At 47.0% G+C, this 20,729-nt stretch overlaps 1 protein-coding gene across 5 annotated transcripts in view; it reads left to right on the top strand.

Annotated features, from left to right (window-relative positions):
* Positions 1–20,729, top strand: part of LOC115192317 (KICSTOR complex protein SZT2) — a 114,161-nt gene that overhangs the window by 80,154 nt on the left and 13,278 nt on the right. For 2 of the 5 annotated variants that reach the window (XM_029750676.1, XM_029750674.1), the window contains 17 exons: positions 363–560; positions 1,044–1,282; positions 1,583–1,746; positions 2,715–2,812; positions 3,129–3,261; positions 3,470–3,597; positions 4,578–4,625; positions 7,144–7,265; positions 7,438–7,620; positions 10,360–10,627; positions 11,276–11,355; positions 14,185–14,313; positions 14,582–14,784; positions 15,344–15,437; positions 15,634–15,714; positions 16,024–16,098; positions 19,484–19,579. In XM_029750676.1, coding sequence (XP_029606536.1) covers positions 363–560; positions 1,044–1,282; positions 1,583–1,746; positions 2,715–2,812; positions 3,129–3,261; positions 3,470–3,597; positions 4,578–4,625; positions 7,144–7,265; positions 7,438–7,620; positions 10,360–10,627; positions 11,276–11,355; positions 14,185–14,313; positions 14,582–14,784; positions 15,344–15,437; positions 15,634–15,714; positions 16,024–16,098; positions 19,484–19,579 — 2,339 coding nt within the window. The remainder of the gene's footprint in view (positions 1–362; positions 561–1,043; positions 1,283–1,582; positions 1,747–2,714; positions 2,813–3,128; positions 3,262–3,469; positions 3,598–4,577; positions 4,626–7,143; positions 7,266–7,437; positions 7,621–10,359; positions 10,628–11,275; positions 11,356–14,184; positions 14,314–14,581; positions 14,785–15,343; positions 15,438–15,633; positions 15,715–16,023; positions 16,099–19,483; positions 19,580–20,729) is intronic. The other 3 variants (XM_029750675.1, XM_029750677.1, XM_029750678.1) reach the window with 3 other exon arrangements.

Below are 20,729 nucleotides of genomic sequence, written 5' to 3'. Positions count from 1 at the left end.
GTTTGTTTGAGAAAATGCAATTAGTTTCGAAGAGTAAAAATAACCTCCTCTCATGTGGTAATCTACTGTGTTGCCATGTGTTTGTGTAAGATTATTAATTAGAAGCCTACTACCTGAGCTGCTTAAACTCGGCTGGGCTCTGCTCTACTGAGCTGTCTATAACACCATCATTAATCAGGTGTGCTCTGCACTAGCCTGATCACAGATGTGTGTGCGCTGTATAGCCAACTCCTAGGCTCATAGTCACAATGTGTTCATTGCCAAGACAGCACAAACAGACCTGGGACCAGGCTACAGTAGTTCTGCTCATGCTCAGTGCAATTCTCATTAGTCATGAATCTGCCCTTCCTTCTTCCTGACAGGGTCAGAGATGAGGGTGCGTTTTGACATCTGGGAGCAAGGTAACGTCTCCCCCCTCCAGCTGACTGACAAGCTGCGAGGGGCCCTGCGCCACGCCCTCTGTGACGTCATCATGGAACTCCGGGTCCTGCCCAATCCCCTGTGTCTGGAGACATTCTGCACTACACCGGGGAGAGGGCAGAGAGGGGACTCCACTAACGGTGAGGAACTAGAACTACCTTTACACTACCTGCTTGGTAAAGCTGGGACAATCAACAGAAAAAGGATCGACACCGACCACACCTATTACTTATCACAGGCATTTTGCTAATGTCATTCATTTGCAATAACTAGCCTCTAGAGAAGTGTGAAGTTTGAAATGAAAGTTTTGCTAATATGGGTGGTTGTTAATGGGACAATTGATGGCTACAACCATCAAACTATCAGTAGTAGTTTAAAGGGTAAGAAGAAAAAATGATGTAGGTTGTTATAAATGTGTAATTCTATTTATCGTTATTGCATCAATTCAGGCAATTTATCGCAATACAGATTTTTGTCCATATCGCCCAGCTCTACTGCTTAGTACATATTGTTTCCTTTGGCCCGCACAACGAAAACAAATGCTTCATTGGTGTTCTTGGAAAGGAAATTCAGTCTAATGTTATCAGGTTCATCCCTTGTCTATCTCCACATCTTTTCCATAGGTCTTTTAAGTCCTCCTCCATTGGAAGCAAAGGAGGGGAATGAACTGGAGGTTAGGGAAGTGAAGGAATTTAAGGACAGCTTCCAGCCTCGTAGTGGCTCTAGGAGGGTTAAGAACAGCCCCTCCCCTATCACCCTGATTCCTGCCCCACTTGGGACCACCCCCAACACCGGACCAAGCACCCCTGAGTCCACTACACCCACCGGCAAGACCACTCGCCGAAGCTTCTGGGAAATACTGGTGAGTGAAGTTCTCTTTCATTGGTTTTGTGATGTGTTGTAAGAGAGGATTTTGTCCAAAATGGCACCCTATTCCCTAATGCAATACCTGTCTATTTCTGCTAGAGTGGCCAAAAATAGTTTACTTGATAGGGAATAGAGTGCCATTTCAGAATCTTTCATAAAACATTTCTGTGTGTCTCATCTGAGTTTAGTTCTGTCATTGCAACATCCATCCGAGATCAACATTATATCTATATTTGGATTATGAACCACCATGTTGCTGTTTTATTCAGTGAGGAAATGATTATCCTCCCTACAGAGCAAGCCAGACTCATCTGAGCTGGGGAGCCCTAAGACAACAGACGACATCGTGCAGGAGAAGGGAGAGGAGGGTCGGACGCGCAGGAGACACAAGACGGAGAATGTGAAGCAGCAGTGGAGCCAGGAGAAGGCCATGGCTGTAGAACTGGAGCAGGCCCAGAGGTTAGAAGATACACAGGCTGGATTTAGATCTGGGTTCAAATAGTATTGGTTTTCTTCCAAATGCTTCTTTTTTTTTTCCTTTCTGGATTTACAAATGGGCAGAGTTAGAACTATTTCATTGGTTTCGTTGTGACAGGCAAACTCAATCAGGTACTTTTCTGTCAAAGAGAAAGAGAAAATACCACTTGAATCCAGGTCTGGTCTCCGCTGTTTCATGTGGCCGGATTCAATATCTCATTAAGCCAAGGAGAAAGCATTGAGCTACACTCACCGGACAGTTTATTAAGTACACCCATCTAGTACCGGGTCGGGCCCCCCTGTGCCTCCAGAACAGCCGGAATTATTCGGGGCATTCTACAAAGTGTCGGAAACGTTCCACAGGGATGTTGGTACATGCTGACGCGATGGCATCATGCAGTTGCTGCAGATTGGAAGGCGGTACATTCATGCTGCCAACAACCCGTTCCATCTCATCCCAAAGATGATCTATTGGGTAGAGGTCTGGGGACTGTGCAGGTTAACAAGTAAACTGAACTCGCCGTACCTAATAAACTGGTCGATGAGTGTATGGAGAAAGGCAGGATCCATGATTGGCTGAGATAATGGAGAGGGATAAAAAATAGACTACTTTCTGGAGGACAATGCCATGCTGACTTGTGCGTTTACGTGTTCATTCTTAAAGAGAGGGTGTGACTGATGCTGAATGGGTGTAAACGAAGAAGAGCTCTTTAGAAAGTGTGAAAATCTTTCAAGGGCATTTTTTGTAATCCTACTTGTCTCCAAAGGATACGTTTATACAATAAAAAAATGTAATAAAAAAACATCACTTTGCCATTTTTCCCTCAACTGCAGTGTATGATATAGAAGTTTTTTGGGGACATAAGCTCACCGTCCTGAATTCAGTCACAAATGGGGAGTTTCCGTCAGTAGTATTGCGCTGTTTAATGGGTGTATGTATTTTCCAACAGGAGACATGTGTCCCAGCTAGAGGAGGGTGACATTGGGACCCTGCACCCTCTATACCAGGTCACCTGTCAGCCCTGGATCACCTTTATGGCTAAACTTGGTGAGTGGCTCCTCTGCCCTCTCCTTTGCCCTCCTCTTTGCACTTCCCATACCCCTGTCCTTATTTCTGCTGGAGTGGAGAGGAGAGAGAAGACGGGAGGGGGGGTTATAGAAAATATTGGTTGCAGCCCAAATTGCACTCTATTCCCTCTGTATAACCTCTCTGGGTCAAAGTAGTGCACTATACAGAGACTAGGGTGCTGTTTGGGACAAAACCATTGTCTCCTATCTATTTTCTGCAAGATTTGAAGGTTAACTCTCATTTTCTCTATTTCTTCTCCTTTTCTCTCTCTCGTTCTTCCCTCTGGTGTAAACAGGATGCCCGTCGATTCAGCAGTGCACAGCTGAGATTGCCTCCCAGTTTCTGCTCCCGCCCATCCTGACAGAGATTGTCAACCTGGTCAGCTCCCTGGCCAGTGACACCGCAGTCAAGGTGTTTGAGAGGACAAGGTGGGTCATTTGAAATGATCACGTGTACAAATATGTGTACATCATTTGAATCGTTTCCAGCTAGTTTGGAAAGAGGCGTAAATCAGGAAAGCATCTATATACACTTTTCTAGGACCATTAACACATTTTTCAAGCGAGTGTTGTAAGGATTTTGTTTTGATATGAACTTACTTTATCATGGTTTTGTGTTTTTTGTTTGGTCCCCTAGTTGTCCCCAAGGAGACATGTTTGTTCCCCTGCCTTTGATTCACCACCTCAGCCAACCGCCTACCACCTCTAGAACCTTCATCCTCATTGGACGGAACTTCCACCAATGGCATTGCAGCACAGAGCAAGGTACCTGCATAAGCCAGAGTTCTATTATCCCTGTGCTTTTGAAAGTAGTCACTGTTCACTGTTTGCTTAAGCAGGTGTAAAATAACGTCCGAGCAGAGGTCCCCGCATCCGGTTTTCAGCGGAAAAGGAAGCTAGGTTTAATTAACTGTATCCCTGAAAACCGGATGCATCCGGCTCTTAGCAATTCTGCTAAGGGTGCTGTTTGCTTGACCCTTGATTTTTATTGACTTATTAGATTCATGGAGTTAAACATAATCATTGCCCTTTGCTAGTATTTGATGATGATTTTATACTTCAAAGCATGCCTCATTTCCTTATTTAGTTTTGGGAAATAAAAAAATGTGATGAGGTACCTTTTTCTCCTCTGTAACTTTGGGATTCTGTGGTCAACCATGCTTTACTAACTGACTTTATGGAGGCACCAAATTGAGAAATGAAAAAGTGGGAAATACTACATCAGCATATATTGAGAGATATTATTACGATGCTCAGCCACCCAGCTAGCAGGAACACCATAGCAGAACTGGGCCCAAACCCCAAAACTCTATCCTAACCCAACCTGGAACATTTTGCAGCTAATTTACTTCTAAATTACTCATTGCATCAAATCTGTTAGCTAGATTCTCTCACTTCGAAAACAACACTGCAATGGCATGTTACTATTAGCTATTACTAATTATCAACTGTAGATGGGTGTAGAAGACTCAGTGCATGATGTACAAGAAGGCATTATTTCTAAGCTGACCCTGTCATGACATGCTCTGTCTGCTACTGCGCTTTGGGTTCTCTTCTCTCTCCTCTGTCCCTCTCTGACGATCAACGCTGTTACTGTTATTTCTTCTTTCTTTCTTTTGCTAGCATGTCTGTCTGTAGTGTTAGCGGAGTATCTCTGTGTAGCTACTGTAGAACTGTCTGTTGTCAGTGCCTGCACCCTGCCAATATCATGCTGTTTGTTTGTGCTCATCTCCGTTTGCCCACAGAAGACAGTTCAGATGATGAAAACATCCCTGAGATTAGTAGGTTCACACGTAAGTCTCACTCTGCCCCCTCCTCATAGTACCTTCACACGTAAGTCTCACTCTGCTCCCTCCTCATAGTACCTTCACACGTAAGTCTCACTCTGCTCCCTCCTCATAGTACCTTCACACGTAAGTCTCACTCTGCCCCCTCCTCATAGTACCTTCACACGTAAGTCTCACTCTGCCCCCTCCTCATAGTACCTTCACACGTAAGTCTCACTCTGCTCCCTCCTCATAGTACCTTCACATGTAAGTCTCACTCTGCCCCCTCCTTATAATACCTTCACACGTAAGTCTCACTTCGCCCCCTCCTCATAGTACCTTCACATGTAAGTCTCACTCTGCTCCCTCCTCATTGTACCTTCACACGTAAGTCTCACTCTGCCCCCTCCTCATAATACCTTCACACGTAAGTCTCACTCTGCCCCCTCCTCATAGTACCTTCACACGTCAGTCTCTCTCTGCCCCCTCCTCATAGTACCTTCACACGTAAGTCTCACTCTGCCCCCTCCTCATAGTACCTTCACACGTCAGTCTCTCTCTGCCCCCTCCTCATAGTACCTTCACACGTCAGTCTCTCTCTGCCCCCTCCTCATAGTACCTTCACACGTAAGTCTCACTCTGCCCCCTCCTCATAGTACCTTCACACGTCAGTCTCTCTCTGCCCCCTCCTCATAGTACCTTCACACGTCAGTCTCTCTCTGCCCCCTCCTCATAGTACCTTCACACGTAAGTCTCACTCTGCCCCCTCCTCATAGTACCTTCACACGTCAGTCTCTCTCTGCCCCCTCCTCATAGTACCTTCACACGTAAGTCTCACTCTGCCCCCTCCTCATAGTACCTTCACACGTCAGTCTCTCTCTGCCCCCTCCTCATAGTACCTTCACACGTCAGTCTCTCTCTGCCCCCTCCTCATAGTACCTTCACACGTAAGTCTCACTCTGCCCCCTCCTCATAGTACCTTCACACGTCAGTCTCTCTCTGCCCCCTCCTCATAGTACCTTCACACGTCAGTCTCTCTCTGCCCCCTCCTCATAGTACCTTCACACGTAAGTCTCACTCTGCCCCCTCCTCATAGTACCTTCACACGTCAGTCTCTCTCTGCCCCCTCCTCATAGTACCTTCACACGTCAGTCTCTCTCTGCCCCCTCCTCATAGTACCTTCACACGTAAGTCTTACTCTGCCCACTCCTCATAGTACCTTCACACGTAAGTCTCACTCTGCCCCCTCCTCATAGTACCTTCACACGTCAGTCTCTCTCTGCCCCCTCCTCATAGTACCTTCACACGTAAGTCTCACTCTGCCCCCTCCTCATAGTACCTTCACACGTCAGTCTCTCTCTGCCCCCTCCTCATAGTACCTTCACACGTCAGTCTCTCTCTGCCCCCTCCTCATAGTACCTTCACACGTAAGTCTCACTCTGCCCCCTAGGTTCACACGTAAGTTTACCCCCAGCCAGCCCCAACCAAGCAACGCTGGCTCTGGGCTATTCTGGTTTTATGTATATGTTTTAAATTCATATAGAATTTTCTAAGACATTATTAGTGGTTCTGTTTACCCATTTAAGCCTCAAAGAATGTGTCCAAAAAACCGAATGCTTCACTGAATGCATGGTGTGAGCTGTTGATCATTTAATCATGTTGCTTATGTAGCTTCATACGGATGACCTTATACCTGTGGAATATGAAGAGTTCACACAGTTTCTTCTGTCTCGTCTCCCTCCAAACTTTTATATTTCAATTCCAAATGTCAACTCAAATCTCACAATTTCTACTCTCATCAAGGGCTACAATTTCTCTTCAAGCTTAACTCTCTGGCCGTCTGGCAAAATAATAGTCAATTTCTTAGAAAAGAAATGTTTTTTTCCCCTTCTTCTCTGCCTGCTCTAACGGCAGCAGCGGAGTAGCCCCTTGCATGCCTCTCAAAGAATGGATCTGTGAATAATTGTATGCAACTGGCCCTGGGGGGCTTAGAAAACCCTGCTGAGATGTTCTCTGTCTGATAGGACGTAATGAGAACCGTTTATTATTTCATCTTAATAGCACCGTGTTCAGAAATCACTTTCCCACCATAGGGTGACTTACTGTCCGTTTAGTCATATACTTGATGGTCAGATGGTAATATACTTGATGGTAATCATATACTTGATGATCATAAGAGATGCAAGATTCTCAGTCTGTGACATTATTAAGGTCCCCTTGTTAAATTGATTGTCAGCCTGAGTCCATTCTACCGTACCGTCCTTATCTTAGAGACTGCGCTAGAGTCTGGTTCAGCGCCGGTTCTCTCCTGTCTGTCCTCTGTCTGCTGTGTCTGGTCGGGGTCGATTCCATTACAATTCAGTCAATCCAGGAACTAAAATTCCAATTCCAATGCGCCTCATTGCTTGTCAATAAAGACAAAATGGAATTGGTATTTCAGTTTACTTTCGGTATTGACTGAAATAATTGGTATTGACCCCAAACCTGGTCTGCATCCTTCCCCTGCGTCCCGCTCTCACTGTCTTCTCTCTCCCTATGGGTCCAGCTCATAAGGGCTTCCAGCGCTTCGAGGCCTTGGAGCAGTCTGATTGTTTCAGCCCAGGGCAGGCCTCGAGGGGCGTGGCCCCAAGACAGAGGTTCCTCCTCATACACATCCTGGATAAGAAGGTGAGGAGAGGAGGAGGAGGAGGAGGTGGGGGAGTGAGTTGTTGGTGGGTGGGGGTATGTATGCACAATTTGGCCCATTTATATTTCCACCCGTAGGCTATGTGAGGTGGGCTGATCTCAATCTCAGTGTTGATTTATGTCTCTCTCCATCTCCCGCCCTCTCCCTCGTCAGGTGACCCTGTACACCTATAACTGGTCGGTGGACCTTGGTGTGTCTCTGAACCGGGGACTGGTCAGGCTGGTCCAGTGGCAGAACGCCAGGTCCCACGTTATCCACTGTCTCCTCAACCAGAAGATGGGCCTCTTCCACCACTACTGCTTCTCAGACACACCGGCCCACGAAGACCTCAAACAGGTAAACCGTTTCTCAGAATCAGAATCGCCTTCACTCGCCGAGTACATTTACATGTACCACGAATTTGACCTGGTGAAGTGGTGCTGACGTCACTTTACGACACTGTCAATCTCACACGGAGCCATCATACTTCCAGTAACCACAGTCGAACACTCATACACACGCCAACACTGTCACTGAGGTACCGGATCTAAATCAGACACACCTGCCCACCGAGACCTGATCAGGTAAACGCTCATATCTCACGCACGGCACAGCCATCTGCTTGAATTCGTCACGGTCTTCCACGGCCTACGGCCTATAAGTACGGCCTATAAGTATTCCACGGCCTATAAGTATAAAACATATGCCCACACACCATATACAGATGGTGCGATGTTAGGATTGGGAACAATGTCCTGGTGGTTTAAATGGGGGTTCAGTCAGGTGGAATCAGTCTGTTGGTTAGTGTGACGGCAGAGTCTGGTGGTACAGCAGGGTACACACAGCTGTCAACTCCTGAGGGTGGGACTGAGATTCATTTCACACTAGCAGGTAATGTATACACACACACACACATCCCACACACACACAGAGACACACTGCCCTCTTTCACTCTAGTGGGTAGACTACCTGCTCATTGCCTTTCTTTGATGTCCCCCTCCCACTCTCTCCTCTGCTTTCTTGCTTCTCTTCTTAGCAAAAGCTGGGAGGGGGGGTCTTGTCACTAAATCCCCTCCCACATCGCTTTTCCCATCGGAGTTTTAAACGGCAGCAGTTTTAATATTCCTATTGCGCTTGTTTTGATCGGAGCTCTATTGGGCCCTGGTCAAGAGTAGAGCACTAGATGGGGGGGGGGGGGATAAAGCGCCATTTGGGACACGTCCCGTTTGGTGTACTTAGTAGATTCTCCTTGGTCTTTAATACGGAGCATCAACATGACCTAGTTTTCTCCCCTCTGATCATCCCTCCCTCTTCCTCCCTACCTTGGTATGACATGTCACCACCGAGGCCTCCCTTCCTCATTCCTTCTGTTCCTCTTTTTCTTCTCCTTTTCAGTCAACATCCCCGTCAGCGTCCTTGTATCTCTCACTCCTTTTGATATGCGCCAGGAGAGGAGCAGAGAGAATGGATGTGTGCTAATTCTCACCCTATTCCCCTTGTAGTGCACTGCTTTTGACCAGGGCCCACAGTGCTCTGTAGGGAATGGGATGCCATTTGGGACCACGGCGAAGAGAATCACTCAGTTCTCTGACTTCACAGTCCCGTGTTTTTAGTTCCGTAGCTCTGGGGTCAAAAACAAAGAATGCCTATCATTTCTGAGCAGTCTGCACGAGTGCCGATACACAGGAGACGGAAGAAAGGCGAAACGTATTTTTAGGCCTTTGAGATGATTTTGCAAAAAAATCACATTCTGTATTTAATCTGTCATAGAAACGGTTTTGCTCTGCCGCTTTTCTTTTTTACTGGGAACATAAGAGGATACACACATTGCATTTTGTTTTACAACACTTTTTTTGGGGGGGGAAATCATATGATAGAAACATCCTTCTAACATTTTGCCACTGCGCAACAACCAATTGGAGTGCAAAAAATGTCAAATTAAAAGAAAAGAAAATCTCCCAAACTTTCTCCTGTTTCTCCCTCGTTGCCCTCACTCTTAATCGCCTCTCCACTAACGAATGCTGACAGAAGGCAGAATCAGAGCGACGGAAAATTTGCCCCCGCAGACTGTCATCTGTCACTGTCCTGATGAGGAGCACAGTGGGCACCAGTGCCCAGTTCAACCCCCCCCCCTTGCCCTGCGGGCACAAGACAGACACTGGACAGAGGGTTCTGCCACCCTGGGGCATCTGGGCCCTCCCCTTCCTCCTCTTCCTCGTCCGTTGCCTTGGTCCTGCCCTGCAGCCGTTAAGCTGCTCCGTTGAGCTAACTTGCTCAAAAGTTCCCCTGAGCAGAGGGGGGAGAGGGGATGCGCACATATTAGCTGTGCAGTGTCAGTCAGGACATGCTGTCCATGAGTCTCTGTGCCATCTCTAGAGCTTCACCAATCCCTGCCACAGTTTTGAGTCAAGGGCTCTGTCCTAGTTATGTTAGGCCTTTCAACTAGATCATGGTTTCAGCCGTACCAGAGTTGGTCTGTACATTTTGATGTTTATGAACAGATACTCTACTCTATAAAGGGACAGGATACCTTTTAGGTTTATCTAAAATGTGTGTTTACTACTTGTGTCCTGGCAGTTCGTTTATTACACAGTGGAATATGGAGTTGGAATTCCGATTTGTCAGATACGAGTTGCATTTTTGTTGTTGTTGATAACAACCCATGGTTCAGGCTTGTTTCATGTGTATTTAATAACATAATCATTGTCATGGCCTGTTCAGAATACCAGAAATATACCAGAAAGTTACTTGTTCAATAACTTGGAGAACGGCTCACAGCTTCTACACCCCCCTCGCACTCACTCCATCGCTCTCATTCTGCCTCTCGTCTTCTTCTTTCTCTCTCTCCGTCTCTCTCGCTCCCCCTCTATTCTCCTTATTTTGCTCTATTTCTCTGTCCCTCCCGCGATTCATCTCTCTCGCTCCCTCCCACCTTCTACTTTCTCGCTCTTCCTCGCCATCTCTGTCCATCTACCTCACTCTCCCTCCTGTCATCTACTTTCTCTCTCCCCTTTATCGCTCTTGCTCCCCCTCTCCTCATCTCCCGCTTCCTCTCTCTCTCTCGCTCTGACTCATCTTCTTCTTCTTCTTCTCCAGGAGCCCAACCCGTTCCTGAACCCAACCTTGGAGGCTGATGCCCTGCTGAGGAGCCCAGTGCCCCCCGTACCCAGCAAGGACCAGGGCAGGCTGGCTAGCTCCGTCCGCTCCCTGGCCCCCCTCCACTTCCCCTCAGAGCTGGTGCCCTTTGACGAAGCCCTCCGGGACATCGGGATGGGCCGCCCCCTGGCCAGCGCTCAGGACGGGGCCGACGTGGTGGCTCGGCACGGGGCCCAGCTACTAGAGGTCAAGGCTGCAGAGAGGAGAGGTCAGTCAGACATGGGCCCAATGATGTGTATAAACACTGTATATGTTCTAGGATAATGTAAGGGTTCTATTTAAGCTTTAATGGACAGAGGTCAGATATGGTCACTCCGCTCCTCACCCACCTTCGCCATATAACTAATACATACTGTGCTATCTACTTTCCTACAGTTTAACTAATGCAGTATTACTTAGGTTGAGAATGAAGTAGATTTTTAAAGCATTTTTTTTCATAACACAACCAATGTTTGCGTGTCGTAAAAGGTTTAATGGGGGGGCTTAGAGTACAGGATGCTCTAGTTATGTTTGTTTGATGCAGTGTGAGCCACACCAGTCCATCCAGCGGCCAGGCAGACAGGAGCAAAGATGAAGTAGACAGCTAGGCTGATTGAGGAGATGGCGATAGTTAGTTCTTGGCCCTAACAGAGACAGGCAGAAGGCTTTTAGCTCTGAGGGATGGCTACATGACCCTGGGAACTGTAAGGCTGCCCTATTGCCTATAGTAATGGCGCCCTATTCCCCTTTATAGTGCACTACATTTGACCAGAGCCCTATGGGTAGTGCACTAAAGGGAATAGGGTGCCATTCTGGACCCGCCACGGGGCTGTGTGACCAAAGAGTGTTTTGTGTGGATTTATCTCCACGTTGACAGAGATGGAGAAGCAGATGAAGATTGAGAACCTGTTTGTGACTTGGCAGCAGAGGTCAGCTCAGTCCAACATGCCCATCTCTGTAAGTACCTATCTACCGCAACCATTTTACGTCACATTTGACACTTGAGTCGTTCAGCAGACGCTCTTATCCAGAGTTACTTATAGTGGTGAGGGTGTACATTTTCATACATTTTTCTTACTCATGTCTCGTGGGAGTCGGAACACACAACCCTGGCGTCGCAAGCGCCACGCTTTACCAACTGAGCCTCCATTTTAGCCATTTCCCTCCCCATGAAAGGCCAATGGACACAAACGCACACACAGCACAGTAAACGACTCTGCCTGACAATTGGCGCTAGCTACACTATATATACAAAAGTACGTGGACACCCCTTCAAATGAGTGGATTCTGCTACTTCAGCAACACCCATTGCTGACAGGTGTGCACAATCGAGCGCACAGCCATGCAATCTCCATAGACAAACATTGACAGTAGAATGGCCTTACTGAAGAGCTCAGGGACTTTCAGCGTGGCACCGTCATACGATGCCACCTTTCCAACAAGTCAGTTTGTTAAATGTCTGCCCTGCTAGAGCTGCCCCGGGTCAACTGTAAGTGCTGTTATTGTGAAGTGGAAATGTCCTCATACACTACATGACCGAGAGTATCTTGCAAATGCATTGAGTTCACGCGTGCTGACAGATATCACACACAGCGACCCTCATCCAAATCTCAGCAAATGGCCTCTCTCCATCTCAAATACATTTGCATGTGGGTGCAAATGGTTGTCTGAACTTTATTTCTGCACTGTAGCTAATTGATGTATATTTAACTATTGCCATGTTTTAGTATTCTGTGAATTTGGCACGGAGAAATAAATCTGAGATTATTTTTTAAGTAGTCCCCATTTTCAATAGTGCAACTCATTTACAAAGTTTGCCAGCTGGAGCATTTGAGCAGCTCTTAACGAGAGACGGTAACTCTTAAGTTGATATTCTAGCAGGCATTGTGGGACAGTAGACTTCATATCATTGTAGGTATCCTGGGACTCACGAGCACAAGCCCACCAGTGCTGTCATCAGAGGCACTGCAAGATCTTGACAGGCAGCTAGGGCTGTCACAATAATCATACAATCACAACAATTATGGACAATAACCTGTAACAAAAATAAGGTGTGATAATCGTCTTCATGCATTCATTTTAGGTGAGGGGGGGATTTAGCTTTATATTCAATTAGATAGACTTACATTTTTGACATGAATAGGGTCAAGTTTTAAGAGCAGAAGAGCACGGTTAGGAAGAGAGGCTTAGTTGAGATAGGGGTGTCACCAAAGCTGTGTTGTGTTCAGTAGGTAAATCGCAGCGAATTTTCGAAGACGCGTTACAATTATGACAATGCCGTGATCGTTTGCGTGACAACTAATCGTTACCCAAAATTACATCATGGTCACAGACCGCACATCTCTGGAACACACCGGCGCAGCGTACAGTATCAATGGGAGAGAAAAAAAATCAAGTGTGTTTTGACATTCGTTCATGTTTTTGAAACACTCATTTCACAAAACTGCAATGTGGTGCGGGTGTTTCCCCCAGCTACCTTCATCATAAAAGGAAGATGGATGAAAACAACAGTCTAAATAACTGCTGGTTACAGTATAAACAGTAACACAAAAAGACACCAACAGTAGTCAGTCCCAATTAGACTCTTGTCTATTGAGCTGGTGCCTGATGATGACATTGTCTGTGTTCCCTGTGTACGCTCCTACTCCCTCTCAGTAAGTTACCCCTCACCAGAGCAGGCTCATCCATTACTGCCCAGTCAGATGGCTGGCTGGCTGGCTGCCTTGGTCCATCCGCAGTGGGGGGACCCATCTCCCTTCACTGGCCCCTTAGGTCTCCTCAGATCTGCCTGCCGGGCCCGCCCGTGGATTCCCGACTCGATCACTGACGTGATGGATTAGATATGAGAGGAGATCACATCAGCTCAACAGACGGTGTTGTCTTCTGTCTGTCTCCCCTCCCCTCCTCTATCACACACACGTGTGTGAGACTGTCTTCCTGTCTCCTTCCTGATACCTGCTCAGACCAGACTACAATAGAGCTCCCAGAATGCCTTGGGGCAGGGTTAATGGCCCTGTTTATTTGGCCCGTTGCTGACGCACGCAGGACAGAAGGGACTTTTACTAAAGACAATGGAGGAGCTTGAGCGCACACACACACACACACACACACACACACACACACACACACACACACACACAGACACAGTCCTATCTTCATCTCCATCTTCAGGCTGCACAGGGAAGATAGTTGTGTCAATGAGAGTGATTTATAAGAAGGCAACAGATGAATTACTGGATAAGATGACCCGTAATGTTTAACCAGTCAGATTCCTCTGTACTGCGCCCGTTAGCTGCATTGTCGGCGTAACGTTTAGTAGACTGTTTTGATTGTGTCATTAGAAAAAACGGACGTTGATCTCAGTGGTTGCGACGGTGGGTAGGTGGCTGTGTGTGTGTTGTAAAAAAATATATATATATATGTATTTAACCTTTATTTAACTATGCAAGTCAGTTAAGAACACATTCTTATTTACAATGCTGGCCTACCCACGGGCCAAACCCTCACCTGACTCGGACGCCGCTGAGCCAATTGTGCGCCGCCCTATGGGACTCCCGATCACGGCCGGTTGTGATAACGGCCTAGGATCGAACCCGGTTCTGTAGTGACGCCTCTAGCACTGCGATGCAGTGCCGTAGACCGCTGCGCCACTCAGGATCTGTCGTGTGTGTGCGCGTGCATGCGTGTGTGTATTAACATTCTGGGGCTTTTGGTGTGTATATATACTAGGAAGAATTCACATCCGACTCGAAGGACCACAAAGAGATGTTTCCTTACTTTCCACAGGTGGTGGACTTGGACACTCTGAAGCAGTCGTCCAGGCTAGTGCACTACTGCGCCACCCCTCTGCTCTTTGACCCCGTGTTCAGGAAGCAGATCCAAGAAGAGCAGATTGTCCAAACTCAACAGGTCAAGGTACAGCAACCATGGCTGCTTTCCCTTGGGGCTCCAACACACAATCTCCTCATATGGTTTTTCACTTCTTTCTTACTTTTGAAAGATGCCCTTTTAAATATAAAATCTTGGAAACCATCCCAAACTTGGAGAATTTCTGAGAACAGGAGGGGAACAAGCAGCAATCATTCAACAACCTTTCAACCAGAAACCTCTGAAATCCTTCAACCAGAAACCTAGATTTTCACCCCTCCTCTCCCCCTCTCCCCTCTCTTCTCCCCCTCTTCAGAAGCGCCACTGCTCCAGTGACTCCACGGCATCTGGCAGGGACCGTAGCTACAGTACGGACTCAGCTGATATGCTGCCTAGCCGGCTGAGAGAGGAGCCCTGGCTGCAGGACATCTCTAACACCTTCCTACAGCAGTATGTCCAGTACCTTCAGAGCATGGGCTTCATCCTGGTCCAGGTCCGGCCACAGTCCCCCGCACGCAGGTACGTCTTGTCTCAGTGGGAGCCCAGTGGTCCTCAAATCGCTACACACTTATAATTTTTCAGCACCATACTAGCTCAAGTTTCAAGTTTATTTACCATGTGTAATGAATACATTGGATATCTAACTCACCCGATCTCTCACAATAAAAAAACACAATTGAAAACGCAATAAAACACAGTGCAAATGTCCTCTTTCTCGGAGTTTCCCTCCCATGATCCTCTCTGTGACAGTGAGCTGAACTGTGAGCAGTGTTCATTCATCCATTAGTCATCAGATGTGTTGTGATCACATCCTAGCCCCCAATAGCCACATCCCTCTGGCCACAGATGTGATAGAACTGTAGCAGCCACTGGGCAGATGCTGTTTCTGCTTCTCTCGGTCTCTGTCATCCTCTGGCCCCTGACTGGGTGATTCACTCTTTTGTGTTGCCAGTCTCTGGGACCCCTGCTTAAAGGAGCATGCACGCACACGTGTACACACACACACACACACTCTCTCGTTGGTCTCTCCAGCCTCACCCCTAACCTTGCTTGTCTCTCCCTCTGCTCCTCCCTGCAGCATCGCCAGGGCCCGGGCAGCCATGCTCAGCTCACTCTCGTCAGAGAGGCAGTCCTTCTCCTATAACAAGGCCAGGAGTGAGGACAGCCCAAAGGTAAGTAGTGTTGATGCAAGAGATGAGGCTATTCACACACACTTTTTCTGAAAGGCATACCGGGATATATTGACTCTGACTCTCTATCTCACTCACACACTCTCTCTCACACACACACACACACACACACACACACACGCAAAATTCCCTCCATCACCCTCATCAACTCTTGAGTTACTGTTGTATTTCTCTGCAGAGCACAGGGTCAGGCACCACCGCGTACCACCTCCAGAGGGCGCTCCCAGGGGGCATCGTACTGATGGAGCTGGCCTTCCAGGTGAGACTGTTGCCTACAGACCTCCTGCACACCTCTCTATATATTAAACCTCCACCTCTCTCTCTCTCCCTCCCGCTTTCTCTTTCTCTCTCCCTCTAGCCCTTTCACTGTGTCACTCCGTATTACACCCCCCCCTCCCTCACAGTGTCAGGAGATGAGTTTAGAACTGTTGTCGTCATTGTAACCACACCACACAATACGCACTTTAAAATCTCTCTCTCCTCCTTCTTCCCTTGTCTCTCGCTCTCTCCCTCTATAATTGTCTGGTCTTTCTCTGTCTCTCTCTCCCGCTCTCTCTCTTTCTCTCAGGGTTGTTACTTCTGTGTGAAGCAGTATGCTCTGGAGTGTTCCCGCATCCCCATGGGACAGACCGTCAACTCTCAGGTAACATCATGACGGCGTCTCTTATCGCTGGTGCTATGAGTTAGACCACAGAGCCAGGGCCAAATTAACCAGACCATAGCCCCTTCTAGGTACGCCTGTTGGCTGGGTAAAGAGGGATGAATAGAGAGGGTGGGAGTGAGAGATGAGATCTTGTCAACAGCTTGATTCCACGTCTCAGGAATCATCGTCATGACTTTATACCCCCCCCCCCCCGGCTTTTGGGGGTCTAATGGTACACATATTAGGCCTATAGTCTACGCCTGCGCTGTATTGTACGCCTGCCTCTTTAAACAAAATCATCTTAATTGCCGCGTTTCAAACTGTCTTTTTGTGAGGGGCAACCGGGAACTAGTTCTGTACGATGGCGAGTGGTAGGGGGGTGATCCAGAACTGGAGGATCCTCCGTCACTGTTTCAGTCTTCAGTTTGGCCACATTTTGGCTTCCCGGTAGATCGCGATGGACAGAGAGCTGTGGAATAAACCGTTAACAGTATGTCGCCACGCTCAACGAGAACAGGCTATGCATCTGCAAACACCTCAAATACATTTTTGCCGACATCACACCGGTATACCAGAGCAAGACGGAAACGCGAAGAAACAATCAACACAACATCGTCTCCCCTCTGCAGCTGATTCCAGATATTTTTTCGGGTTTTTGTTTATCGCCGCCGATATGCACCCATTCTCGGTGGTTGAGAATAGGGGGTTTCGGCGCCTTGTGAGAATGCCCGAGACACGTGACTGACGTTCTTTTTGCACCCGTTTCAGCAAACAAGTATTACACGCTCTATATAAGCAAGCCAAAGTCTTCAATGAATTTCACAGTGACAGCCCATCAGATTACCCTTAGTATGCATCTATCACTGAATGAAGCAGTGTTGGGGTGCGTTCGCATCCAAGTGGGAAGTGGGGATTTACAGCATTCGACTGGGAAAAACCCACTTGAACGGCCCTCAAACTGGTAATTACTAGTAGGAAACTCATTTATCATCCTGAGCACCCACTTCTCTATAACAGTATTTTCATCAGTTAAATGCAACTACAAAACATTATTTATAAAAAGCAATGTATTAAAGTGTTTTTTTTTTTGTTTTTTTTTAACAAGCATGATAGCTGTACTTTTAATTTATTGTTGGCATTTCGTTGGCCATTAGCCAATCGCCATTTCTCAATGAGTTCAAATCACATGAATGAATCCAACTGGTATTTACGACTTCAGAACGGGTAAATTCCACCTCCCACATGGTTACAAACACAGCATCAGAGTGGAAACTTGAGAGGCCCAGCATAACAATCCGGTCACACCAGACAATGCAAGGAACATTGCGAATGCTTAGTGAACATTGTGAATGGCATTACATTTTTCCAGTGTACCAAAACTGAACCGAACCGTGACGCAAATCCTCAATACTTACCGGACCGTTGGTTTGGTGAACAGTTACACCCCTCCAGGCTATGGTGTGATTCATGTGAGTCCCTCTCCCCCCCCCTCTTTCTCTCTCCCTCTTTCTCGCCCTCCCTCCTTCCCTCTCTCAACCCTCCCCCCTCTGTTCCTCCCTCCTTTTATCTATGTCCTAGGACTCACAGTTGACTCTGGTTTACTCTCTCCCTTCTCTCTCTCTTTCTCTCTCTCTCTCTCTCTCTCTCTCTCTCTCTCTCACACTTTCCCTCTCTCGCACTCTCTCTTTCCCTCTCTCTCTCTCTCTCTCCCACTCTCTCTCTCTTTCTCTCTCTCTCTCTCTCTCTCTCTCTCTCTCTCTCTCTCACTTTCCCTCTCTCGCACTCTCTCTTTCCCTCTCTCTCTCTCTCTCTCTCCCACTCTCTCTCTTTCCCTCTCTCTCTCTCTCTCCCACTCTCTCTCTCTTTCCCTCTCTCTCTCTCTCTCCCTCTCTCTCTCTTTCCCTCCCTCTGTATATGAAGCTGGAGTGTATCCAGGCTTTGCTCTAAACTCGGGTGTAATTCAATGTAAAGGTGTGTAAATGACTGCTGTGTGTTTGCTGAGCATCTCCAGATGTCTCTCTGCTGGTAGTGAGGGAAAGCCCCAACAGGTGCCTCTCTTCAGCAGCTGGCCATCTACAACTATTAAGCCATCTCCAGTAAAAAAAAATCACGTTTGTTTGTTTGTTTCTAAATGTGTGTGCTCAAAGCCGGAAGCTATGAAATAATGAAGGACTGGTGTAGCACTAAAACCACAGTGGGGAACTCGGCGAAGCGTTTTTGTTGTTGAAATGACCTACAACTATATTTAACAAGAGAGGGGATTTGAAACCGTCTGTCCTCCATTTCCTTTTTTAAGTCAAACTGTCTTATTATATGAAAGAAATTAGTGGACTCACTTCCCAACATATAATTTTCTGCTCTTTTTTTATTATTCAATTCTTCATAATGATTGCCTGCCATGTATGGTATTCTGATCTCAGAAATATTCCGGTGCTCAAATATAACCAGTATATTTCACACTGGTAATTGCTTTGCCGTGTAAACTAATGGGCAGAGTGTAGTGAGTGTCTAGCTACTGCAGCAGCCCACCTACTCTGAACAGAGCTAATGGGCTGTCATGTCTGTGGACTAGGGAGATATGGAGATGGACTTAGCAGCGGTAGGTCTGTTCTGGACTTTATGTACTAGACTACTGGCTGTGCTCAGCTCGGCACGGCATGCTGAGTACAGACTGACCGGATCTCCTGTGTTGTTAGGCTTTTTGTGAAAAGCTCTTTTTCTCTCTATCTCTATCTATCTATCTATTTATCCTTCTTGTGATGGATCAGTTTTCAGGTCGTGAGTTGACCGTTTATTTAACGTGATACAGGCAGAGGACCGTGTGTCAATGTCCTCCACGTCGTTCTTTCTCCAGACTAGTGTTACTAAACGGCTCAAAGTGATTCATGTTAGTCTGAGTAAACAAAGAGAGAGGGCTTTCTCTTTTATTCACGCTAAATAGTTTGTGAAGAGCCATCGTGGTTCCAGAGTCTCGGTGCACAGCGGGGTGGCCGACGTGTTAGTTAAGCACTGGAATGGACGAGTGAGACATTCATGGGCAGCTGTGTTTGCCTTTGTGTGTGTCTGTGTGGTTTATAATTGGACGCTGTCACCAGTCACCCTCAGTTCCCATCGGTGTTGACTGTTGTATTTGTGGCCTGTCTGACCTGCTCGTGCTTGGTGCTCACACACACCCACTAATTTGTCACTTCTTGTCACCTCTTTCTTCCATGTCATTGTAATCTTATTAATGTGAGTGTGTAGCAACACATTTGTTTGTATTTGTCTTTGCATGTGTAATACATCTCAGTATTGTGACGGTTGTCTTTTGAATGTGTATTTTGCTCTGTTCTGTGTTTGTCCATTTCTTTTCCTTTTGTGTGTGTATGTTTCTGTGTCTGTCTAGTCCCATCTCATATCCTCTCTCCATCAGGGCTCCCTCCTCACCAAACCTCTCCGTCTCAAGCCGTTCCCTGACGCCACACCGGTCTCTGACTCTGCGGTATGTCCCAGAACCCTTAGGGGGCGGGGTGTCTTCCACCAATCAGGCTCCACCCCCTCCTCTTTCCTCTGCTTGCTGCCATGGCCCCTGATCTCTCTCTCTCTCTCTCTCAATCTACAGTATCCCTCTTTCTTTCTCTCTCTTCCTCTCTCTTTCCCTTTCCCTATTGTGCTATTTTTCTCTCCGCCTCCCTCTCTTTCTGCCTCTCCATCTCTCTCTCTCTCTCTCTCTCTCTCTCTCTCTCTCTCTCTCTCTCTCTCTCTCTCTCTCTCTCTCTCTCTGTCTCTCTGTCTCTCTCTGTCTCTGTGTGGAATTGTGACGGATTCATCTGTCTGATAGAATAGATTCAATCATCAGTGCAGCCTGGTGGAGCTTTTGACTTCCCTACATGTCTGTTCTGTTGTGACTCTTGGGTTTATCTCAGTCCTCTAGACTCTGTTGTCTTTGGGGTTGCCTGACTCCTGTCTCAATCTACATCTCCATTTTACTGCTGGGGCAAACAGGCCTGGGCGATGCTGCGCTGTGATTCGCTGTCTATCTGTGGGTCATTTTGCCCCTCCCTCTGAGCTACTTCTGTATCCGTCTGTGTTTTGTCATGCAGCTGGTGAATAGACTAGCCTAAATGCTGCTTGTTCTGCAGAATGCCTACTGTTACCGTCTGTCCTTCTGTCTTCTGACTTCCATGTCGTCTTCAAGCATCTGTTTGTGATTTCTTTTAGCACGTTTAGTTGTTGAAACTTCATGTCACCTAGTGTGGGGTCTTGCGGGTTGGTGACCCATCGGTCCAAAGATCTGGGATCTTCTTCTTCAAGCCTTCTGATGGGCTCAAATCATGGCCCTGTCTGGCCCTGCCTTCCATTTCGCTCTTTCTCTGCTCCAATCTACTCTGATGTCATTTCTCTGCTTCCTGGATGGCCCCGATAATTAAGAATCCTCTCGGTATCTATTTTTTTTGCATCACTAATCCGCTGTCATCCTCTGTCGTTGTTGTAATGTGAAGTGTCTCTTTGTATTAGAAAAGAGCTTTGATATATATACCGATAATTGACTTTTCAACTAAGTTATATACTTTCACCTCAACTAAGTAATATACTTTCACCTCTTTGCTAGCACGTATGAACAGTTTGAAAGGTGTGTAGCATTAACACTA

The sequence above is a fragment of the Salmo trutta genome, chromosome 4 (genome assembly GCF_901001165.1).
Source record: "Salmo trutta chromosome 4, fSalTru1.1, whole genome shotgun sequence".
Lineage (NCBI taxonomy): Eukaryota > Metazoa > Chordata > Actinopteri > Salmoniformes > Salmonidae > Salmo > Salmo trutta.
The sequence above is the reverse complement of the archived record's forward strand: the minus strand, read 5'-3'. Positions and strand labels throughout refer to the sequence as shown.